Here is a 26,336-nt window from a genome sequence, read left to right on the forward strand (position 1 = left end):
GTTCAGAGCATCAGCCTTATTAGGACCTAGATTCAAGAAACTAGTCAAGCAAAATGCATCACATGAGACAGTGGGAGACTAGATCACTAGCTAGGTGATTGCAGTATCAAGGGGGCTGCAACGATGGGGGCACGTGCGGGGCGGGGCCGCGGGCGCACCTGCCAGGCAAACGCCGCGTTGGAGAATCAATTTTGGTTTTTTGTTTGTTTTTTTGCCCTTCTCAATGCATCTGTAATTTGTGTAATTTGGAAAACCCCTGAAGCACTGAATCCCCTGCACGGTGGGGGTCGTCCGGCAGGCTGGAGCCCCCCCCCCCCCCACGCAGAGGACTGGGTTAGAACTGCGGGGCGAGGCAGGCGGGCGGGGCCGCGGGCGCACCTGCCAGGCAACGGCGTTGGAGGTGCCTGCGGCTGTGACGCGTCTGGACTCCCGCCTCACTCTGTGTTTCCGTGGAGACGAAGATGGCGGTGGCGACCGCTGGACTCGTGTGGACGAGGACGATTCGCCAGTGATGGCAGCGACTGTTTTTGTTCCGGGGGGGGGGGGGTCCCACCTGGGTCTGAACCGATTTTTCCTTCCTACCCGCGACCCCCTCCCCGTTCTTTCCCTGCCTACCCCGCAGAAGCCGTGGAGGACGAAGAAAGAAGGAGAAAGATCGAAATTGGCAGGGCGAAGGTAGGAGAGCCGGGGACCGCCGGGCCAGAGGTGGGAGGCGGTGGCCGGAAAGGGTGGGAGGAGGCCTGGGGAGCGAGTTTGCTGCAGCCGGGTGCGCGGGCCTCGGAGGGAGGTGCTGCAGGGTCGGGGTTTCCTCCCCTCCCTCCCGTCCCTTTTCCCAGGACGTGTAAAGCCCGGTGCTGCCACCTAGCTGACGAGACTTGGGTGGTGATTGAATGGTGCGGCTCTTTTCTCACGGCTGCCCCAATAAAACACCTCTCTCTCTTTCTTTCTTTAAACCGTATTGATGATTAGGTGGTAATTAATAGCCTTTAAACCTTCAGCCCTTCACTTTTTTTTTCTTTTTTTTTAATATTTTTAATTTTTTGTTGTGGGTTGTTCAAAACATTACAAATTTCTTGACATATCATATTCCACACTTTGATTCAAGTGGGTTATGAACTCCCACCTTCACCCCATACACAGATTGCAGAATCACATCAGTTACACATCCGTTGATTTACATATTGCCATACTAGTGTCTGTTGTGCTCCGCTGCCTTTCCCATCCTCCCACCTCTCCCCTCCCCTCCCCTCCTCTCTCTCTACCCCCTCCACTGTATAACCCTGAGGGTCTCCTTCCATTACCATGCAATTTCCCTTCTCTCTCCCTTTCCCTCCCACCTCTCATCCCTGTTAAATGTTAATCTTCTTCTCCTGCTCTTCGTCCCTACTCTGATCTTAGTTACTCTCCTTATATCAAAGAATACATTTGGTATTTGTTTTTTAGGGATTGGCTAGCTTCACTTAGCATAATCTGCTCTAATGCCATCCATTTCCCTGTAAATTCTATGATTTTGTCGCTGGCGAGGATGTGGGGAAAAGGGTACACTTGTTCATTGCTGGTGGGACTGCAAATTGGTGCAGCCAATTTGGAAAGCAGTATGGAGATTTCTTGGAAAGCTGGGAATGGAGCCACCATTTGACCCAGCTATTCCCCTTCTTGGTCTATTCCCTAAAGACCTAAAAAGAGCATGCTACAGGGACACTGCTACATCGATGTTCATAGCAGCACAGTTCACAATAGCAAGACCGTGGAACCAACCTAGATGCCCTTCAATAGACAGCCCTTCACTTTTAAAGGGAGTTTTATGGGTGGTGCAGGCATTGTGTTTTCCAGGGCGGGGATTTAGAGCTTTCCTTTTATTCAGTGGGGAATTTGTGTGCTGATCATCAGCTGGTCTTCCTTAGGTGGCACGCTGGCACTCGAGGACGTGTGTGAGATTGGCCTGTGACAGCTGCCTCAGCAGTGGCCTGAGTGTGCCACAAGTGCCTGCTGTGAACTTGGCTTTAGGGGCGTTTTTAAAAGCGTGTCTTTGTACGTTCCTGTTTGGAGGTCTTTGTCATGGCAGTTGGTTTTGTATCCTGTGGATTGGAAGTTCTGAAGACGGAAAGATTCCACAGAACAAAGCTTTAGAATTCCTGCTTTAATTAATTTTTTTTACGTGTGTGTGTGTGTGTGTGTGTAGTGAAGTTCTGATTTTATGTGTGTGTGCGTGTGTATATGTATGGAAACTGTAACGCAAACATTACAAAATTGTATTATGCATAGATATCCTTCTTGGGGCATCATGAAAAATTTAACGTAGACAAAATATAAATTGAATAGCATTTAAAAAAAATTACATATTTGAGCAGCTCTTTAGGCTTGCCTGAAAGGCCCCCTTCCTCCCTACAATGAGTTACTTTTTATAGGTGATATTCTTTTTAGAGCTAATGGATAACTATCATACTTGAAACACAATTAACTATTTTTCCTCTCTTCCTTTTTTTTCTTCATTCTTCCATATAAACAAAGGAAACCAGGTCAATGGTTTCAGTAATCAATGAAAGAAAGGCCTTACTGCAGAGATGCAATAGTAGATGTTCATCAGAAGTGTGTTAAAGGAATGTGTATGTTAACCAGCTTCATATTTCTAAAATATAATTGACTTTTTTATAATCTCCCCCCTTTAATGTTAAGACTTAAATGCTTGTATGTAAACAGGTAGATTTTTTTTTTACTCTAGAATATATAAATGAAGGAACATTGGCATTTTCAGAAGCCCAAAATTGCTTACAGTTGTGCAACCCAAGGGACTAAGCAAACACTCTGCATCTAAGGAATTGAAAGTAATTTTGTGTACCTTTTCAAAAGCATGGAACTTCTGGTTAGATTTCTTATTTGTTACCTAAGAATGTTTACTGCCTTCTACCAAATGTATCTTTCTTGCTGTAAGTAGATTTTGCAAAGTAGAATTTTGATTTCTTTATGTATATATTTCTTTATCTTTCAAAAGTCTACCTATGGGGTAAAAATCTTTTAAAGTTAATTTTTATTATAGTTTATTTTCCTCTAGAAATGAGCCCAGTTTCCAGTAAGAGATCCTTGAGGCCTTTAAGGCAACATATGTTTGCTGCAACATTAGCTATCTGGTATAAAATACTTTACTGAGGTCATGATTCCTCAGCCATGTAAGTGCAATGGAATATTATACAATCATTAAAAGGATTAAGGCTGAGAGGGACATGGTAAATAGAGTGAAAACAACATTATCAGAAATAGTTTAGATGTTGCAGTGGTATACACCTGTAATCCCAGCTACTCAGGAGGCTGAGGCAAGATCCTGTCTGAGGGAAAAAAAAAAAAGGGGGGGGGAGCTTAGATTATAGCTCAAAGGTAGAGCACTACTGCCCTTTATCTCCACTACTGCAAAAACAAAACTAAACAAAGTATGTACATTATTTCATTTGTATAAACATGTGCTTTTAGAATGGGATTGAAAAACTATTATAAATATAGTTATTCATGGGCTAGGGGTATAGCTCAATGGTAGAGCACAAGTTCCTAGGTTTAGTACCCAACACCAAACAAAATTTATGAAGCAGTTCTACTAAACATAGTTAACTATGAACAGACACATAATCAGCAAACTTAGATCAAGAGGTAGAAATAGAGAAATGGCAACAGTCTCTGCTTTCCAAAGTAGGAGAGACAGATGCTCCTGGGTAATAAGTACAGTGAGAGGTTAGATACGGTAGGATTTTGGATGTTACCCCCCACCCCAACATTTTGTTAAAATATTTAAAATGCTACTGACTCATTTTCTAGAATATTTTATAAGGAAAACTCTCAATATCAATTAAATGCAACCTAGCATAGTGCTTTTCAAATAGCAAGTATTCAATATGTGTTTGCTTCTCTCCAGCTGTGTATGCTGGTAAGAGGAGCTGGTCAAAAGAGCTGGCTGCAACATGAAAGTAAGGAAACAGAGAAGAATCATGCAACCCGCAGACATGAGTTTCTCAGGTGGAGGGTGGGCCTGCTCTGCCACCTCAAGGGTCCTCTTCCACGCTGGAAGGCAAGAGGGCAAGAGAGCGAGTGCACTTGGAACCCCTCTGTTTATTAGGGAAAAGACATTTGATAGAATGTTCCACCCCAATAAGGCAGGGGATACTGTTTCAGCAGGGGTTGCCCAATCCTGTTGGGTACCGCTCAAGCCCAGAGCTGAGACTCTTCCTTGATGAGTGGGGGTAAAGGCCACTTGCTTGGTATAACACATGGTGTGGCGCATGTTGCCAGTCCAATATCTCCTTTACTCAAGGCTTTTGGAGGGGCTTAGCTCATGCACAGGGCGGTCCCTGACATTTGCTTCTTGAATGAAGGAGCATAATGACTGAAGAAGTTCTTAATGAGTGCAGTGTTACCAGCTGGGTTGGAATTTAATAAGAGTAATCCAGAATTTTCTTAATCAGAAGTCTCTTATTGCTGGTATCAGAAACCACCTAAAATGATCATTTCCCAAAATTTATTCGGAGACTTGGTTCTCCAAGTATCTCATTTATTCATAAGACTTAAGTGTTAACATTTGATAACAGTTTTACAACGTACAACTTTTTAATCTTTTTCTTGGTAATTGGTCTTCTGTTCCTTTCTCTCTAGATTTCTCTAAATTTCCTTTCTCAAGACCTTATAAGACATGATCACTTTAAAATTCTCATGTATACAGTATAGTATAATTTAAAAAAAATTTTTTAGTTGTAAATGGACACAGTACCTTTATTTTATTTATTTATTTTTATGTGGTGCTGAGGATTGAAACCAGGACCACTGCACATGTTGCTAGACAAGTGCTCCACCATTGAGCCACAACCCCAACCCCTACAGTATAGAAGTATACTTTGTAAAGTATTTCATATTAACCAAAATCTGCAGTAATAGGAGAATGAATTATTTTATGTAGCCATTAAAATAATTCTACAAACACTTTTCAAGTTGGGAAAATGCCCACAGATAATGTCAGGTTAAAAAAAAAAAAAGGTACGTGTAAGTATTTATATATGAAGACATCTGAAAAAACATGCACCAAGATGTCAGTTGTGGTTATCTCTGGGTAGTGGGTTATAGGCTATTTTAATTTTTTTATACTTTATTTTACAAATTCTCTACAACATTATTCTTTTATGATCAGGCACGATGTTCAGGTATCATTTTTTAAAAAAAGACATTACATGCAGTATGATAAACAGGTTAATGTTGTATGACTCTCATACAGAACAAGAACATGAAATGCAAAATAACTAGAGCTCCTACATTAGTGTAGTTCTGGAACTCTAATTCTTACTCCAGTGCTGCTTGTATTATGTAGTCAGAATTCTATATTATTGGACATTTATGGATAGCCTTTGTGTTTTTGTCTTTCTTATCCATTTTCCTTGCTGTCAGTTTTTGGTTTTTCCTATGAACTTGTTTGTCCAGCTTTGTATTTTCTCATTTGCCTCTTCCCCTAACTTGCTGCTTTAGATTTGTTGTAACAAAAGAATCCAGAAACTGAGGTTAATGGAATGATTTATACGAATCAAGGGCTAATGGAACTTAGTAGAAAGGACCTCGTGGCAATTCAGTTTTTCTGATGCTTGGTAGTTCTTTGGTTTGCTGTTGGGTCCTCAACTATCTCCTCAGTACTGATGTTGGAAGAAGCCCAATACTTGGAGATGTTAACTACATTATTAAATATTTTCAGAGCTGGGCTTGACCTCATTTACAAGTTACTGACAGAGATGGCACCACATAGGCTATCCTTGTAGTGAATCAACCAAACTATTTCAACTCCATTTTAAATGACTTCATTTTTTCCAAGTAAAATTATTTATGATTATATAAACAAAGTAGTCAATTATTAGTGAACAAAATTAAATAAAGGACAGTTGTGTATTTAGAATGAAATTAGTCCTATAAATCACTTTTGCTATATTTTTAAAAAGTTCTTCAAATGTACTAGAATTCAGCAAAACCTCTATATACCTCTATATACCTCTATAGCGTTTTATATAATTGTCATTATTTATTGAATAATTAAAATTCTTACTACATTCAATAACTTGGAATTATATGAGTTTTTTTTGTTTGTTTAACAAGCATTTTTAGTTTGTAGAGTAATGCCAGTGTTGTGTACAATGTTCTGTGTAAGCTCTCTTATTAGGTTATTGATAGGATTTTTCAATTACTGTGCTGCTGTGATAGGCAAGCTAGTTATGGTATAAAATTGTTCCTTGCATTTTCAGATATTCTGCTCCACAGTAAAGAAAGCTATTCTCCCTCTCTGATTTCTTTTAAACTTTCTAGTTTTTTATACTTGTGAGAGATCTTACTTAATTTTCAAAGTTACATTTGATAACAGTTTTACAACGTACCATTTTTTAAGCTTTTTCTGGATATAGCAATTTGATGCCTCCATCAGAGACTGGTGCGTTCCTGTGATTTAAAACTAATTCATGACTTTTGGGCTTTGCTGAAATAAAAGAAAACATGGTGTTGAGAGGAAAGAATAGACATGATAGGCTTCTTGAAATGTATGTTAAAGAAATTTCTCTAAGGCAGGAAAACAGAGCATCAGTAAAATCCAATGAAGAGATAATTTTAAGAACAATTTTTATCCCACTCCTGTTCTCATCTAGTCCCTTGGATGTGTCTTTTATTTTACTTCGTCTTTTCACTTTTCAGTTTTATTGACAGAACACCACAGACATCCTTATTGAATGATAACACACAGCAACGAGGAAACAAAAAAGATAGGATTCATCCAAAGGATTGGACTATGTATGACAAGAGTGGGACAAAAATTTTTTCAAACAAAAACATTTCTTATTTTCGTTAAATAAAAAGGTTTGTGGAAAGAGCTAAACTATGACTATTAAACATTTAATTTAGGCTGCTGCTGATTGAAATGTGAATGAATTTCTTCTAATATGACAAATAGAAAAAAGTTCTGGTAAATTGTGAAACTTTAGTGATAAGGGACATTATTTTTATTTCTTAGTAAGATTTTTCTAAAATTAAAATTAGGCATTCTATTTAATTGGTTAGCATCCTTTTAATTGGGAGCCAGGCATGGTGATGCATGCCTGTAATCCAGTGATTCAGGAGTCTGAGGAAGGAACACAAGTTCTAGGCCAGTCTCAGCGATTTAGTGAGACCCTGTCTCAAAATAATAAATAAAAAGGGCCAGGTGCAGTGGTGTTTACATGTTTGGCTGTTTTCACTTAGTGTAGTGTTTTGAGGTTCAGCCATGGTGTAGCATGTGTCCATGCCTCATTCCCTTTTATGACTGAATAATATTCCAGTGTGTGTATATACAGCAATGTGTTCACACTTTAATCCATTGATAGGCATTTAGATTGTTTCTATGTATTGTCTATTTTGAATAGTGCTGCTTTGAACATTTGTATACAAGCATTTGAATACCTGTTTTCATTTCTCTTGGGAGTATATTTAGGATTAAGAATTCTGGGTCTTATAGTAATTCTGTTTAACATTTTGAAGAATCTCCAAATTGCTTACCATAGTAGCTTTACCATTTTACTGTACCATTTCATTTTACATACCCACTGACAATGCATGATGATTCTAGTTTCTCTGTATCTCAACAAATTTGTTTTCTTTTTTTAAAATCATAGCCATTCTAGTGGGCATAGATATCTCACTGTGGTTTTAATTCTTGTTTTCTGGATGACTAATGACACTGAGTATCTTTTTTGTATGCTTTTTGGCCATTTGTAGATCTTCAGACTATTCAAGTCCTTTATCCATCTTGTAATTTGCTTGTTACGAACTTGTTTTACATATTATTATTAATGTGTATATATATATAATATATATATATATATATATATATATATATATATATATATATATATATGCATCGAGGGAGAGAGCATGTATGATCATGTACAAGAGAGGAGCAGACAGAAATACACATTTCCAGTGGGATTATCTTCCATCTCATTTTTTTTTTTTTAAAGCTTGTTTGGCTCACCAAAATTTAAACTGGTGCTTCCTTTGAATAAGTTGTTGGTGAGTTGATTACAGCTTGATGGTGAAGTTTGAGTTTTTTTGTGGTGCAGTGAGTCATTCCATTCCTTGACCAGCTGTTCGATAAGTACAAACAGCTGGTCAAATGGGCACCTGTTGGCCTTTTGGCTTGATCATTACCAATACATATCAGTTATGGGGGAAAAATGACTTAGTCTTCCATAACAAAAAGCCCTATCATTTTTCTGTGTGAACACGATAGACCTGTGTATGTATTCTACTAGTACAAAGGATTTTTATTGTCATATCAACTCCTCTTTTACTTTTTGTGGTAGTTTTCACCAAAATAGAACTTAGGATATTTAATGCCCATTTAGGTACACCTCCTAAAGCTTGGTTAATTTGCTCATGGGTTTTACACTGTTCAAAAGTGCTAAACGTTAAGACTGTTCAAAAATTTAGCATTGTTCCAGGAGTAGTTTTGCCTAGGTTATTTATTTAAATCTATATTCTTTTGTTCTATGTAAAATTCCTTTTTCTTACACGAACAATGTAATGCTTGTTTGCAGTTGCTGTCCTCTTTTGAGTTACTGTTTGCTCTGATTTTTATGTAATCTAAATTTTTTGTGTAATTCTAAGATTTTTTTGTGTGTGTTGGTGTGTTTCCCCTTTTAGAGATCATTTTTTAGAGCCTCAAGTTATTTTGACGATTCAGAACTACTCTATGTATTATACAAAGTCCTATTTAAAAATTTGACTTTATAAATTGTATTGATTGATTAGATTTTCTGACTTACAGATTTCTGAAAAACTAACAAGATCTACAGTTTCTTTCTCTAGCCACTCCCTAGCCCCTCAGCAACCCTGGGATTGAGCCCAGGGGCTCATGCATGCTAGGCCTTCTATTTCTTGATATTGCATATACTATAAAATTCCTTGTTGTTTACTAAGGATTGTTCATTGTGGGGGCTCAGTAATTAGGTTTTATTTATTCCTCAGAGGTCTCAGTTTTATTCAAGTTGCTGTTTCTTTACTAGTTGTTTTCCCCAGGGAAGATAGAAAAAGGAACGAATTATAAATAAAATACTAGTTCAAGAATCAAATTTAATGTGTGAAAAGTGTGTGAGGGAGATGTGGGGGGCTATTGCCATAGGTGTGGTCAATGATCTCAGTTAACTTCCCGCATCATTGATATTTTACTGAGTGCATGTGTATATGTTGATTCCTTGAAAGTTGAATAAATTAGTAGATGCTCTAAAGATCAAGGTATTAGAAAAGGTGTAAAAACTGCATTAACAAATGTGCACTAGGAGGACATTTTTTAAATGAAATAATGGGTTTTAGCTAAAAGTCACAGAAATTCTATTTTCTACTAATAGATAAATATTTTTGGTGTGAAATCTTTTATATTTGTCAAACTAATGTTTACTTTTGACTTGCATAAATTCCTTTTATACTGAACTACATGTCTGAGTATTTCTAATGACTTTCATTTTTCTGCTTCAAACAACCAATATCAATTTTTAAAATAAAGTTTGACAGAAAAAGTTTAATTTGAGATTTATTTTTGTATATGATATTTATTTTTTATAAATTAAAAGGATGAAATAATATTTTAAATAGGTCTCAAGATTTTAATTTTATGAAAGAAGAATCTATATTTATTTTTTTCCTAGGATATGAACTTAAATTGTTTTAATGTTCTAAGTTTTCTCTATCTCATGCACCATCATATTTTCTATGCAGAGTAGTATCTATTTTGGGACGCATCTTGGTTGAAAAATCCTTTGAACATTATGGGATTATTTTTTTATACTCATAGCCAAATCCCAAACCTAATTTTTTTTTAATTCAAAATCTGCCTCATTCTATTCCTATCTCACACCCTAAGAAAATCAGGCCTAACTCACCTTTTATGTGCTTTTTTTTGTTTTTGTTTTTTTGTTTTTTTTTTTTTTGACTCTCTTAATTTTCTCAAGTTGATTCTGTACATTGTCACTGTCATGGTCTTAAAATGTTCCTTTCATTTTGTTACTCAGGTATTTTCAGTCTTATTAATCTGTTTAATATTTATTTGACCTCCATGCAAGTCGGTGTAGATTCAGAGATAAAAAACCCACAGGCCGTTCCCTAATGTTTTCACATTCTAATAGAGTAGAAAGTCAACCACAATACAGTAAGTGAAGTGCAGAGAATCATTTATTTACTCATTTGATAAATACATTTGTGCACTTATTGCTTGTTATATCTTGTGCTAGACTGTAGAATGTGAAAGACATGGAATCTGCTAAATGCAAGCTTCATTTAGTTAGTAGGCAGAAACATAAACAGATATTTATAAATTTAGGAGTGTAATATAATTCTGGCTCTATGAAAAACACAAGGGAGGAATATCTGATTCCATTTGGCAGTTAGAGAAGGCTTCTTGCATGGATAAACTCTGAATGAAGCCTTGAAGTTTTGAGGAAAAACTAGGTGAAAAAGGAGAGAGGTGTGGGTAGAAACTTCAGAAAAATGAGACAGGAAGAGTGAAGCACTGAGGTATGGAACAGTTTGACTTCCTTGGGGGAAGGTGTACAAGAGCTTGGTATTATTGGAGTATAAAGGTATAAGCAAGATATGGCAAGAGATGAAGCTAAATAAGGTAGGTCTGGGCTCTATCCTGAGGGTCTTGAATTTCATGTTAAGGAGATTTTTATCCTGAAGGTTGTGGGATATGTTGATGGGTTTTAAGACAAGGAGTAATATGGTTATAAATACATTCATTCATTTAAATTCTTACATTTAAAAAATTATTTTTAACTGATACTTAAAAAGATTGAGTTTCAGATTGATCCATTTTGCAGCTGAAAAAGATTGAGTTTCAGATTGATCCATTTTGCAGCTGTATGGAGGATAGAGTTGAGGGTAAAACTATTTAGAAATAGTTTAGGCTGTTGAACTACAATTGAGAGACAGTGAAATAGGAGTCAAAGTGTGGGGATAATCAAGAAATATAGAGAGGATAAAATCAGAATGTGATTGGTTGGTAAAGGAGAGAACATGGATAGAAGGTTGGTGTTATCACTAAGAGAAAAAGAAGAAGAGTTTCAGTTGTTGACTTCAGGCAAGATTGGGAAATCAGTTTTGGATATTTTGTACTAGAAGTTCCTTATGAGACATCTGAGTGGAATTTTTCAAAAATTTTGTTGAGAAAAGTATGACCTATAGTGGCTAACCCAGATTGTCTGGCATTAAGTGTGACTTTGTCATTTAGTGGCTATATGTCTTTATGAAGTTATACTTAACCTCTCTGTAACTCAGTAACTCATCTGTAAATGTTGGTACTGGGGTTGATGTGAAGATTTAGCCTTTTAGTATAAAATACTTTAGAATATTGTCAGGCTGTAAAAAGTCTTAAAGAATTATTAGCCATTCTTAAAATCATTGTCATGTTGGAATTTAGAAGATTAAAGCTATATACCAGAAAACTAGAGTAGAGAAATATTCTGGGATCAGATAACGAGGGGCTGTATGTATCACTTAAAAGTAGTATGAATTTTAACCTAAATATAGCAGAAAACTTTTTTTTTTTAACGTGTGTTATATCTTAACCTCTGAAAGGGTTCTTTCCAAATAGTTTATTATTTTTAGGTAGGTATGCTGCCACCAGGTGGTAGGTATGTGTTACTGTTGTACAAATGAAGCAATAAAACTATCATTTTTTTAAAATGAAGTATTGATTTGATTAAGATCGCTGAATATAAACAGTCTAATTCTGGTAGGACTTCTTTGTTTCAAAACAAAAATTAAGATTAGTTAAGATGAGGTAAGAGAGGATTGTTGTAAAAATGCAGAGATTTCAGAGGAAGGACGGAGAAGTGTAGTAGGGCCTCAGAGAATCTGAAAAGCCATGGGAAATCGATGCCATTCTTGCCACCATTTCTTATCTCATTTCCATATTTTTGTATATTAACTTCCTTTATTTACACATCAGTTTGTGTAGGAACAAAAATTATAGGATGAATTTCCAAACCTATGCTATATAGTGGAGTGATTTCCCATTAAATACATTTTTAAAAATTTTTTTAAAAGGCCAAAAGAAAAAAAAATATATAAACAGTGGAAGCAAATCTCATAAAATAAACCACTATCCAGTGGTTCCCAAATTTTGCTGTACACTCGAAGCTCCTGGTAAGCTTTTTAAAAATTCTTTTTACTGTTTAGAACACGCCCCATGCCAAAATCAGAAAAATGATGGAAACCAAGTCTCACTATTTTAAAAAGATTTTCAAAGAGCAGAAAAGTTTAAAACCCATTGATAGAGCCAGTTTGCATGATTTTGCAATACTTGAGTGATTATATATTATGACTTCTTATAAGCCAGGTACTTTACTTGGGTGCTTCTGTAAGGATTATTTAATGCCAGAAGGAAAACTGGCTGTATTGGATATAGAGAAAAGTGTCTTGGGCTGCAATTTATCTTGCAGGATGATCATGTGTACTGTAATTTAGAGGTCATTTTAGTGGTGTGGTTGTAATTACATGAGGATCAAATTATGCACTAATTTTAGAATCCTTCATACAAGATATCTCTTCTCTATAACCTTTCTGGACAGCTCTGCTACTTTCTTGTTCCCTACTTTCAAGATAAGAATCTAATTGATTCACTCCTCTTATCAAAAGAGGGTGAAAACAGATGTCATGGATGGTAGGAGTTGTAAGTACTGGCCAGTTCCCTCAGAAGGAAGTTCTACATACTTTAAAAGTACTTCAGTGTTTCACCTACAGAAGAATGCATGGTAAATATATATATGAATGATTAAAACAAGTGAAAAAAAGACCTCTACACCTATCACTTAGATTAAAAACATTCATGTACCAATGCATTAAAATCTTTATCTAATTCCACCCCTAGCACCTGAGCTAACTATAGTTCTGAATTTATCATCACCTTGCTTTTTATACCACATATGTGTACATAAACTATACTTAGTTTTCTGTTTTTGAACTTTTTTTTTATTGGTTGTTCAAAACATTACAAAGCTCATGATATATCATCTTTCATACATTTGACTCAATTGGGTTATGAACTCCCATTTTTACCCCAAATACAAATTGCAGAATCACATCGGTTACACACTCACATTTTTACATAATGGCATATTAGTGACTGTTGTATTCTGCTACCTTTCCTTTCCCCTACTATCCCCCGTCCCCTCCCCTCCCATCATCCCTCTCTACCTCATCTGCTGTTGTTCAATTCTCTCCCTTGTTCCCCCCCCCTTTCCCCTCACATCCTCTTCTATGAAATTTTGTGTAACATTGAGGGTCTCCTACCATTTCCATATGCTTTCCCTTCTCTCTCCCTTTCTCTCCCCCCACTCGTCTCTGTTTAATGTTAATCTTTTCCTCATGCTCTTCCTCCCTGTTCTGTTCTTAGTTGCTCTCTTTATATCAAAGAAGACATTTGGCATTTGTTTTTTAGGGATTGGCTAGCTTCGCTTAGCATAATCTGCTCTAATGCCATCCATTTCCCTGCAAATTCTATGATTTTGTCATTTTGAACTTAATGGTGTCATTACGTAAAGTCTTCAGTGATTTTCCTTTTGTTCAATATCATTAGAGCATTTTCACTCCTACAATAGTATTCCATTATAGAAATGTATCTCAGTGTCCATTCTCATCAGTGAGCATTTAGGTCATTTCCAGTTTTGTTACTGTTATAAATACTACTACTGTGTTAGGTTTTGTCTACAAGTGCCAAGGGTTTAGAGTTGTATAGAAATCATGAATCCTGTGTTCCCTTAGTCCTTGAGTACTAGAGAGTGTCTTTGAAAATGAGGTAGAAAGAGGGAGTGAAATCAAAAGCAACCTGGTGAGGCTGGGGTTGTAGCTCAGTAGTACAGCACTTGGCTAGCAGGTATGAGGCACTGGGTTTAGTCCTCAGCACCATACAAAAATAACTTAATAAAATGGGAATTGTGTTTATCTACAACTAAAAAATAAAAAAATGAAAAAAGCAAAACTTGTATTTGTTAATATTATCTACATAGTTTCAATATATAAATCATCAAACAGACATCCCTGGGAACTATTGATGAACACTGGATACCCATTGACCATTAACATGAATCACTGAACTGAACAGAGGTAGCAGTTCTTTTTTTTTTTCTATTTTTTTTTTTTTAGTTGTAGATGAACACAATATCTTTATTCATTTCCTGTGGTGCTGAGGATTAAACCCAGTGCCTCACACGTGCAAGGCAAGTGCTCTACCACTGAGCCAACCCCAGCCTAGTTCTTGTATTTTTGAGTTGATATTTCCTGCCAAAACTATATGCTTACTGCTTACCAGAAGGAATCATTTATAACCTAGACTTAAAAATTAATAAATAATAAAATAGCCTGGATGACAGTGAAATGAAGCAGAGGTAGGTGGTATCTGAATAATACTCTTTTGGATGTGATTTCTAGTAGGTATATAGTTTTATTATTCTTTAAAAAAATAGTTATTATTGAAGGTGAAATGGCAGTGGCGGGAGAAGACAGCCTGAGACATAAGCATACAAAGACTGAGTACACTATCCCAAGCAGCAATTGTAAATGATATTCTTGCTAGACATTTTCTATCAAGCATCTGAAATGAAACTCTCACATTGATTTGGATTGCCCTAGAGCCAGGAGTACTGGATTTAGTTGACTTCAGGCTAAAAAGAAAACACTCTTGGTTTTCATCATAAACATAGGAACCAATGTGATAGTAAAATGAAATGAGACTCCAATATGAAACTGTAGCCACTGCTTTAGCATTTATCATTTTGTTCCTCACTCTGTCTTGGTATTCTAGTGCTAATATCATTGTATTGATTCATGGAAGAAACTGAAAAGATTGTTTCATGACCTAAATTTTTTGTTGTGTATGTTTATATGTGCATATTAGATACAGAGATCTCTCTGTGTGTGCATATATACTTACATGCATCTATATGTATAAAATAAGCAGATGTAAATGGAAAACATAGGCACCATAAAAAATAGTTATAGTAACACATGGAACCATGATAATATTATCAGTGAATATTCCTTAAAGATATGTTGGGGTAGAAGGCAGTAAAGATCTTTCAAAGAAGAAAAAAATTACCTGTAGTCTCATAATCTACAAGTAATTATTTTTAATAATTTATTTTAATTTTTAATAGTTTGTTTATTTTAAAACTCCACTTGATTCATTCTATGCAGTTTTGTGCTCTTATTTTACCCAGCTTTATACTGAGAACATTTTCCCACATTAGAATTTTTTGAAAATATTTTTTGACAGCTGCATAACATTGCATTGCATTAAGTAATACAGCCATGTGTAGCCATGGACCTGAATGTATCATCTTAGGGTTTTTTGTTGTTGTTTGTTTTTGGTTAAAGAAACTATGTAGGAGTTCTGAAGTTCTGAGAAATAATGCCTAGAGGTGCCTCTTCCACAAAAAATCAGTTTTTAAAAATTCAGCAATTATTCAGAGCTTATATGCAGTCACTGTTCTAGACTTGGAGTGTATAATGATTGATTTTTATTAAAAATCCCCACCTTTCTGGAACTTTCTAGTAATTTGTTCTGAATGATACTTAATAACATGAGAATAAAATAATGTTTTGGTAATTTTATGTACTTAGATGTGATTCATTGTGAACACTGAATCATTCCACTTTTTCTGTATCCTATACCATTTTTCAGTTGGGATTATTTAGTAATAGCTATATACTGTTTGTTGACTTGTATTTTCAAGCAACAGTTTACAAATTTTCATAAGTAAAATGCTGGTTTCCTTAGAATTGCAGGTAAATAAAGGAGAAAGGAAAGGAAATAATTGAAAAACTTTCTCAAAAAACCCCAAGACCTGGAGGAAGTTTTAAATGATCCTTCTAATGTATCTCTTCATTATACAGTTGAAGAAACTGAATTCTCCTCATGTTAAGTGGCTTGTCCACTGTCACATAGCTAGTACTATATGACAGCCCAGCACTATATTATATGTAGTCCATATTGTTTTGAAATTCAAGAAATATTTGGGTTGTCTGTATACCCAGGCCATGAAGTACACAAAATTAAGATGATTCCTTAAGCTACAGAATCTGTTTTCTTTTTAAACATGAAGGTGATCGAATTGAATGAGATTATAGGCTATGAATAGGTTTGGTCGCTCAATGATTTAAAGTCTTGTGGTCTTTTCCATTCTTGATTTCCTTAGTTTTATTTAGCACTATTTTTTTCTTACAGTTTTTTTTTTTTTTTTTTTGAGCGGGGGTGTGTGTCTTGCTGATTCTGAGGCTGACCCCAAACTCCTACATTCAAGAGGTCCTTCTGCCTTATCCTCTCAAATAGCTGGGACTACAGGCATTCTACTAGGCCTGGTTTGTACCTTTTTGTTATTTTGGAAAATATGATTCAGAGCATCCTAAAATGTTGCTTTTATCTTTGCTCTCATTTGCCCTTCTTCAGCTGGTTTTTAGGTTAGTCGTTATAATCTTTTTGTTTCCATGGTTAGGCCACCAAAGTTTTTCTGTGATAGTTTATATAGCTTCTTGTTTTTCATCCATAAAGGAATATTAAAAAGGCTTAGTGACAGCCCTGAAAAGAACAAATAGTCACCATAATTAGAATTATTTGGGATTTCTTCCATTTTCTACAGGAAAAACATAAAAATCACTTTTTATAGTTATTTTTAAATACTATAGAGATTAGCAGATTACATATTTTTGTAGCATTCTCTTTGAGGTATGTGCATTTTCACGTTTGTGTTTCCTCTCGTCAAAAACACTTGTCAGTTTGTGATTTCATTTGTTCATGTCTTTAAAATTAATGTTCTAGGATTGTGAAATACAATGAAAAAGGACCTAAAAATACATAGAAAGCAAATTAGTATAATGAAAGGTTGGATTTGGAGTCAGATACTCTAGTTCTGTTTTGTTTTGCCACTGGTTATGATATTGATCAGGTAACATTGATTTTTTAAAATATTTTTTATTTCTACACAATACATTTATTTTGTTTATTTACTTTTATGTGGTGCTGAGGGCCTCGCATGTGCTAGGCAAGCGCTCTACCGCTGAACCACAACCCCAGCCCCTAACAAATTGACTTCTATATATCAGCTTCTACATTTTTGTCTTAGTAAGATGTTTTCTGACCTCTCCCCACAGTCCCACAAATTGAATTTCCATTGTATGCTGTCTTTAATGCATATACTTTCTCTTCAAAGCACTTTTTATAACTTGAATGTACATATTTCTTTATTTGTTTAATATTATCTTTCTTACTGGATTACAATTCATGAGAGTTCATATGTGTTATTTATCACTACATGCCCTGTCATAGCTCATGATAGGCAGTCAATAAGTATTTGTTAAATAACTGAACTATATACTTACAACCTGATATAAATCCAATTTTTATGCTTTCCAGGCATAAAACTACAACACATCTCTTTCGGAAGGCCCTTTTAAAGAAAATCAGGACAATACAGTTTCCTATAACACAACACACTTCTTCTCTCTCTTCTCGCTGTCCATATATGTATATATGAACGATTGTCAGGCTTAAGAAATTGTGCTCTAACCCTTATTTCTCACTCCATTTAATAATAGAGTTTGGCATTACACTGTGAAGCTCTACTTTTGGGACCATGTGTTTCACTGATGTCTAGCACAGTGCCTAGCATGTAGTAAATAGTCAGCGGACACACAAAAACCTAAACAGACTTCAATTAGTCATTTATTTTTGAAGGAACATTATAAAAACTTGGCATGTTTTTATATATAACATTTTGAAAATGTATTGTTTTATTGAGAATGATCATTTATAAAATTATAAATATTGAGTTTAAGGAACTCAATATATTTATATTCAGTTGTTTATTCATGTTCTGGTCAAGATAAGACATTTACTTGTGATCTGGTCTACTTTTGAAAGGTAAATATGTGAACATAATATCTTTCCAGTAAATCTTGCAACTATTTCTGTGACTACATATGTTAACACTTTTATAATTGGCTTCCAAATGACAAACACAGATGGCTGTAGTCTGAATTTTCAGCATGTTTTAGAATAAATGTTTTCTCAGTAATTTAAAGTGCATCATTTCAGTATCAGATGGTTATCTAATTGATTCAGATTTTTTTGCTCATCTGCTAGCTTGCCATTTTTCAAATTTAAAATAAAATTAAATAGCTATAAATAATTGAATACATGATACGATATTATTCCTTTCAAATTTTTATAAAACAGTAGTCTTGCCAGAAAGCTATTGTGGATATTATTTTTATGAGAAACTTTTTGTTCTGTTTTAGTTTTCTTGGTGGAGGAGGGAGGTTATAGTGAGAAGGATTCTTTTTATGTTCTTATTCATTCATTAGCCATTTTTGTAGTTGGTCTATTTAATAGTTACAGTAATTCCAATCATGTATTTCGTCTTTTTAAGGAACAAAGAAATTTACTTAGTCTCATTCTTTTATCTTTCACCTCTTAAGAGTGATTCAAGTAATTTGAAAATTGTTCATTTTAATTTTGAAACCATGGAACATTTTAATAAAGTAGAATTAGATATGCCTTTTATATGATCTTGCTTAGTGTGGTGACTTTTCAATAAAAGATAAATTATCCTTTAAAAAAATTCAGCATAGGGACTGGGGATGTGGCTCAAGCGGTAGCGCGCTCGCCTGGCATGTGTGCGGCCCGGGTTCGATCCTCAGCACCACATACAAACAAAGATGTTGTGTCTGCCGATAACTAAAAAATAAATATTAAAATTCTCTCTCTCTCTCTCTCTCTCTCTCTCTCTCTTTCTTTTAAAAAATAGATTAAAATTCAACATATTTATTTAATATTGCTCTAGGCTTTTAATATATAGAAGTAGGGAGGAAAAAAAGTCCTTGCCCTCATGGGGTTTACCTTCTGGTTAATTTTTCTGAAAAAATAATATGACTCATATAATGAGTAATATAGGCCTAGAACAGTATCTTTTTAATTATTCTGTAGAAGTGATTCATTCTAAATACTATAATGGAACTATTTCTACTTTTTATTCCATATCTTCTTATTTTGGAGGGTTTTTTTGTTATTCTGTTATTGTTGTTGTTGTTTAAATCAAACTTTCCATTCTTTATTTATTTATCTTTCATTTTGTGCTGACGGTTGAACCTGGGCCCTGTGTGCATCCTAGGCAAGCACTCTACCACTGAGCCACATCCCCAGACCTAAGTCATTCTTTCTATAATGCAAAGTTAATAATTTTTTCCTTTGTTATATATTTGACATTTGAATAAATATTAGATATAAATTATTGATATAATCTAACACTTGGAATTTTAAGCAAAATCTTCATCTTTGCCTTGATAAATTTTGCTGACTAAATATATTCTAATGCAGAAACATGATATTTCAATAAGTTTCTGAGTATAAATATTATAAATGTCATTATTAGTATTTATTTTTTGGCATTGCATTCTCTCTAAGGGATGTTTTTAAATAATGCTCCTGGATTTCTGATTCTATTTATAGATAAAGTATTTGCCAATATTCTAGTTAGTTTATTTTTAAGAATGATCTGCTATGCTCCAAGTAGTTCAAGTACATTCCAGCAGCTTAATAATGTGCAAATAGAGGCAACTGGTCTTGCACCTATTCCTCAACACACTGTGTAGTTACTAAATAACTGGGGAAAATGTTAAATGTGATATATTTTTATACTCTGTAAGTATAATCATGAGCTATTTCTGACTTATGAATTAAATATCTTTATTAAGGGAATAGGACATGTTTATATGATTTTCTTCATCTATAGCAGATAATTTAAGTATAAAATGTTATTTATAAATAATGTATTTGCCACATATTTTGATAGTAACATTAGCAAGATTGCTTTAATACTTTAGATAATAAGAAACTTATTTGCTGTCTTTGTAATTGGTCTGGTTAATAGTCATGGTAATTCTAGGCAGATATTTCCTCTTTTTAAGGCAGAAAGGAACTTACATGTGGTCTTCTTTTTTCTCCTCTTAAGAGTGATTCAGGAGCTCAAATTAAATTTAAGAAGTCTTTGTCAGTAGTTGCTTTATATAAAAATCAGAAAACTTACTGTATTTTAAAAAATACAGTAATAGCTCAGCAATAGATCCTTTGCCTAGCACGTACAAGGCTGTGGGTTTGATCCTCAGTACTACATAAAAATAAATAAAATAAAGGTATTGTGTCCATCAAAAAAAAATTGTTAAGAATAAATAAATAAAATGTAAGTGAGCAATAGGAAAAATACCTGTAATCTGAACTCCAAATGTCAACAAAAGTTGTTAAGGTTGTAGTTTTCCAGAATTTACCTATGCCTATGAATATAATGATGTTTAAATTCATACTGGATATAATCATTGAAAGCTATGAGCCTGAGACTTGCCTTATCTTTTTAAAAATGAAGTGTAATTTTCCTTTCATGAAAAGAAATAGATATGCTACAATACTAGTTTATACATGCTATTATATCACAAAGTCTTTAATAGCAATTGCTTTCATTGTTATTTTTAATATAAGTTCACCATAATTAGTCTAGTGTTACCTGGTATATAATGTGTACTTCTGATTTTAGGTGGTAAGAAAATATTTTAGGTCTTAAAAAACTTTGGATAGTATAGTAAGAAAGTTTTTACCTTTTTCAGTTTTCTTTCTGCTTATGATAACGAAAATCTGTTTGATGCTTGTCTGCCTTTAACAGTCTTTTATTTTGTCCATTTTTTTTCATAGCCTTCAGCAACCTCTAACTAAAATTTCAATAATAGATTTATTTCTTTTATTTTCAACTTATCTCTTAAAAGAAATAACAAGTGATATTAACTTTCAATTTATGCCAGAGATTCCATCTCCTTTTGAAATAAACTTAAAGAAAATACACTGTTTAAAATATATTAAGTAAATGATAATGTAACGATGACTAGGGTTTGGTACAAATTCTGATGATGACAGACAAATGATAAAGGGTAGAAAACACTGCTGTTTAAAATTTTAAGTTACTTGTAAGTTTTTCCAGCTATAAATATGGCTGCAGTGAGCATTTGTATAGCTAATAGGCTAATTATCTTTTTTGTATAAAAGATAATTATAGACGATATCTTTTGTATAAAGTAGTAGAACAGAACAAGTGTGTTCGGAGCTCCTTGTTTTTGTGTATATTTTCATATAATCTTAAATCCAGAGATTATACTGTGAATGAGAGTCCCTCTATTCCCCTATTCTAGTTATAGAATAGTTATTCCCCTAACTCAGGTAATTTCCTCTTCTTTAGACTTGACATGTTCATTTCTTACCCCTCAATATTTAATAAGTTCATTCACAAGTACCTAGTTTTACAACCTTTACAACCTGAATATTCAATCCAATAGTTATTCTGAAACTGTGAAGTCATCTATATTATTATCATCATTTTAACTTGGTGATAGTTTGATCTTTTAAAGAAAGTGATCCCAAAGAAAAATTATCATTGATGTTAATGATACTTTTTTCCTGTAGCTTGCCCAGTTTCGACAAAGAAGAGCTCGATTGGATGGACAAAACCCTCATAAGAAGCCAAAAAAGAAGAAAACCTCAAGCAGTAAAAATGATGTTCATGGCTTGAATATTGATCAACCAAAGAGTGAGGAGATGTTGATAAATAGTTCTCAGGGTGTTGGATCAGCCGTGATGCCTGAATCCACAATAATGAGAACTCTAAACAATGAAGAAATGCTTAAGCATGAGCAGGTCTTTTCTTTTGATGTAAGTATTCATCCAGATTTTAAAACATTCTACCTCTAACTAGAAAGTAGTGGCAGTGAAAAGTCATTAGCATCCACCTGAGGGAAGCTTGACAAAGTCATTGACTTTTTAGCATCAAGAACTGATGATTCTTTTAAAGAACTTGAACTTTTCTGATGGCATGTTAAGGATTTAGTTTTATTTAAAAGAGTTACATGAATTAAAGGAATGGTGTCTTTGATGCTTTTGGCTTACAGATGACATCTACTATATATGTAAAAGTTCTTGGTACTTTTGTATTTATAACAATGCCTTGTGATAAATTTTATATGCATTATTATAAGTCATAATTCATAATGAAATGGAATTTTTAAAGGTTTGGATAATTTTTACTAGTTTTTTAATAGTATTTTTGTGAATTTTCTATCATTGTTACTAACAGCAACGTCTTAGTAAAGCAGGATTTTTTTTTTTTGTAAAGTATGATATTTAGCAGGGGAAAAATGTCATAATTGTAATCATGTTTTATTCTTGTTTTAGCCGAAAAGTGAGATTTCAACCACAGCAGATGATAACACTTCGGAGGTAAGACTAGCATATCCCAATTAAAAATGTCATAGATAAAATTGATATTTTTTTGAAATTATTGATTGTTGGTACTTTATTTCTTATAAATTTATATGCTTCTATATATATTTAATATAATTTAAGTTAACATAATGTAATATAAATGGATTGAAAAAATTAAAATTATATTTTACTGCTGTATCTTTTTCCAGTGGTTAGCTAAAGTCTTAACTGTTTGAATTGCTTAATCCTTAATTATATAGCAGCCCTATTTTGGTTTTTAGGAAAGTTGAGTCTGCATTTCTAGGATCCATGACCATTTTAAGATAGCCATTTAGCACAGTAAAAGTTTTATAATTAGTATGATTTTTATAGTAATGCTTTTTACAAATCTTTGAATACTAGTGTGTGTGTGTGTGTGTGTGTGTGTGTATAAATGTTTATTGGAATTAATGTTGCTGTAGTGTTGTGCGTGCGTGTGTGTACGTGTGTGTTACTGGGCATTGAACTCAGGGCCTTGTACATGCTAGGAAAGCACTTTGTCACCAAGCTACATTCCCAGACCTTTTTCAGTTTTATTTTAAGATAGATTCTCACTAAGTTGCCCAGGCTATCTTATAACTTGTGATCCTCCTGTCTCAGCTTCCTGAGAAGGGATTAACGGTGTGCATCACCATGCCTGACAATGATGATTTTTATTTTAGGTGATAAACTATAAAATAGGCATTGGTCTCTTAAGAAATACCTGCCTTCTTTATATGTTTGCAATAAGTATCACTTTGTTATCTTATTCTTTTTAGATATGATTGTCATTTCTTTGCTCCTAAATTTAGAGTACATGGAAAGTTATTCTTTACTCTGAATGTTTAAGCAACTTAGTATATTTCATAAGTCTGAATTTATTGTAGGCTTCTAATAGAAAAACTATGTCCTTTTTTTAAGAGAGAGAGAGAGAGAGAGAGAGAGAGAGAGAGAGAATGAATATGAATCTTTTTTGTAGATGGACACAACATGATGCCTTTACTTTATTTTTTTTTTTAATGTGGTGCTGAGAATCGAACCCAGGTCCTGCCCATGCTAGGCGAGCACTCTACTGCTGAGACACAATCCCAGCTCGAAAAACTATGTTCTTAAATTAACATATTACAGTTTTTATTTTTGTTGTTTGGGTGTGGGTGTGTGTATGTTACTGGGGATTAAACCCAGGGGCGCTCTACCACTGAGCTACATTCCCAGCTGTTTTTATTTGAAACTGACTTTCTAAGTTGCTCAGGCTAGCCTTGTACTTGCAAACCAGAATTATCTCAACATTATCCATGGTGTGGTTGACTCTGAGGACCTGCCTCTGAACATCTCCCAAGAAAATGCTCCAGCAGAGCAAAATCTTGAAAGTCATTCACAAAGACATTGTTAAAATTTGCCTTGAGCTTTTTTCTGAGCTGGCACAAAATAAAGAAAACTACAGGGAAAAAAATGTCAGAGGCATTCTCTTAAACTCTCTAAAACCTGGAAGCTCTGAGGACTCCCAATAACTGCTGATGCCTTTCTGAGCTGCTTGACTATCATACCTCCCAGTCTGGAGGTGAGATCACTTTTCTGTCAAAAATGTCTGTTGCCTGAAGGAGACTCAGGTCTCATCATGATGAGAGCAAAGATCAGATAGCAACTCTGCTTTTGTGGAGTGGAGAAACAGGGCTTTCAGGTTGTGTATTGATGAGTATGGCATGCTGTAGCTTGGGAAATTTGGTGGGAAGGCCTGCAACTAACTAAAGATGAGGATGAGAAGAATGAAATGGAGAGTGAGGTGAAGTTTGAGAACTCTTCTGCAAACTTATGAAAGAAATCTTAGATAAGAAGTTGAGAATATTAGTTATGAAGGTTGTGACAATCCTCCAGTAGGCTGTCTTCAACCTGCTGCATTGTGACTAGCACTCAGGGCTGAACAGCGAACTCAGCAGATCATAACAGTCCAGGCACTTCAAGACAACTCTACAATGGGCAACATGATGGCCAGAAAGTACTTGGAGATAGATCCTAACCGACTCATTGTGGGGCATTATAAATATGTTTAAACTGAATTAAAGGAGAACTAACTGAATATCTGCTATAGAGGTATTAGATATAACTATTATACTGGATAAATAATTTATGTAATACCGATAACATGATATTTGACATGATCTTTGATGATATTTACAAATATTCATTTTATTACACTGTTACTTCAAAATAGAAATTTTAGTGTGTACTAAAATCAGAATGTGTCATTTCTGAGTCATAAAAAACTAATTGAAATTTAGAAGTATTATAATTTGAAAATTATCACAAGTGACTTTTATCTAGAATTAGTATTCCTACATTCTTTGGTTTTTCACCAATTACAATAATGTGTTAACAAAAGTTGTTTTTTTGCCTTCCCTTTAGCTTTATTTCTCAGAGATTATTCTTAGAATAAAAGTAGAGCAATCAAACTGATTTTTAAAAAGTCTCTTAGTTAGGACCCTCTCCCCCTTTTATTTGGCAGTTGTGGGTATTGGGCCTTGCACATGCTAGGCAGATGCTCTACAACTGGGCTACATCTTCAGTCCTAGGATTTTTACTTTTTAATGTGTCATGGCTCATACAGACTTAATCCTAACTCTAGACATTCTGACTAGTCTGTCCTACATATTTCAATGTTAACAGTTTCATTCTCCTGGGTTCTATTAACATAGAATTGTGAAGGCTTAAGATATGGGCAGGAATGTGGGCAGGAATGAAGTTAGTTTTTGTACTCTTAGTGGTAAAAAGGCAATTAAATGATTAATTGATAAGAAATTAATTTCCCACTCCATAAACCCTATATACATAGTCTATCATCCTCCTTTCTCTTACTACAAAATATCTGTGCTACAGACAAGTGGTGATATGTTAAAGAAAGCCCCCACATCTGTCTGGATTGGCATGACTTGCAGTAGTACTATCCCCACAGGAAAGTTCTTAGGGGAGTGTTCTTTACCTCTTTATTTCCCTTGGCTTACTTACTAGCCTTTAATAAAATTTATACCAGTAAATGGTTTTATTTGAAAATAAATAGGGCTTAATTTTAAAAATATATTTAGCTAATTTTAAGGAAGCATTTTGTAAAAGAAGATCTAGTAACTTGAAGCTTTTAGTTATCTTTCTGAAGACTAAATAGGAACTGCACTTAGAATTTCAGTTACTTAAATGAAAGTGTCTTTTGCAGTGTAAGAACTTAGATGTTTGAGGAATGATTGACATTTGATATGCCTCTTAGATACTTCAGTTAAATATAATCACCATATTTGTTTTGCTATTAAGGCATTTTCCCTAGATGCAAAAGGTACACAGTAGAAATATTATTGTTAGGTAAATAAAATTTGGTCTATCATAATATATCAGGAAATTGTTTTTATACAGGTAAATGATTGCTGTAATGTGGTGAAAACAGGAAAGCCTACCAATTTATTGATGGTACAGTATATAAAACTACTCATGATACTAATGTTTTTTATTATTTAAAACCATTTGACTTACTAACCAAGCTTTCTCCTGTATGTTATTCTTTCTGTATGTGATTTCTAAAAGTTATTAGATCTTCTTTACTGCTTAACAAAACAAAGTTACCTCATTTTCATTATAACATGGAATTGGAAGAAAATTTGCAGATATGCTGTTTAGGTGCTTTTAAGGAAATATCACATTAATAGCAAACCAGATTGCCATAGAAGTGAACTTCAAAGTGAAGAGTGATGTTTTAAAGTGGATTTTGCTATGGAATTCAATATTCGAATTCCTCTCTCAGGAATGTTGCTAGTACTGAATTATTAAAAATATTGGATTGATTTAGGAAGAAGAACTTGGTGTCGTTGATTCTTATTCTGAACAAGGCGCACACTATAGTGAGACGCGCCTAGAGTCGATAGAAAGCGAATCAGTTGGGAGACCTGAACATGAGCCCGAAGACCTGAACAGAGAACTGGAAGAAATGAGGGCCACTTCTGGGACTGAAGGA

At 34.4% G+C, this 26,336-nt stretch overlaps 1 protein-coding gene across 1 annotated transcript; it reads left to right on the forward strand.

The window, feature by feature from the left end:
• The first annotated feature begins 123 nt into the window (after nucleotides 1-123).
• Nucleotides 124-26,286, forward strand: LOC131424589 (A-kinase anchor protein 9-like). Its single transcript, XM_058582872.1, has 5 exons — nucleotides 124-133; nucleotides 326-675; nucleotides 21,530-21,775; nucleotides 22,295-22,339; nucleotides 25,742-26,286. Exons 1-5 carry the CDS (start codon nucleotides 124-126, stop codon nucleotides 25,841-25,843), a joined length of 753 nt encoding a protein of 250 aa, XP_058438855.1. The 3' UTR covers nucleotides 25,844-26,286.
• Nucleotides 26,287-26,336: the final 50 nt, after the last annotated feature.

This window comes from Marmota monax, unplaced genomic scaffold (assembly GCF_021218885.2).
Source record: "Marmota monax isolate L192 unplaced genomic scaffold, Marmota_monax_Labrador192_F-V1.1 WCK01_AAM20220418_F8-fsc00226, whole genome shotgun sequence".
Taxonomy (NCBI): Eukaryota; Metazoa; Chordata; class Mammalia; order Rodentia; family Sciuridae; genus Marmota; species Marmota monax.

What these genes read in the sequence shown, in the direction of transcription:
- LOC131424589 (XM_058582872.1), top strand. An exon ending in TCGAAATTGGCAGGGCGAAG is followed by an intron (nt 676 to 21,529) that starts GTAGGAGAGCCG and finishes TTTTTCCTGTAG; the next exon opens with CTTGCCCAGTTTCGACAAAG. An exon ending in AGCAGGTCTTTTCTTTTGAT is followed by an intron (nt 21,776 to 22,294) that starts GTAAGTATTCAT and finishes TTCTTGTTTTAG; the next exon opens with CCGAAAAGTGAGATTTCAAC.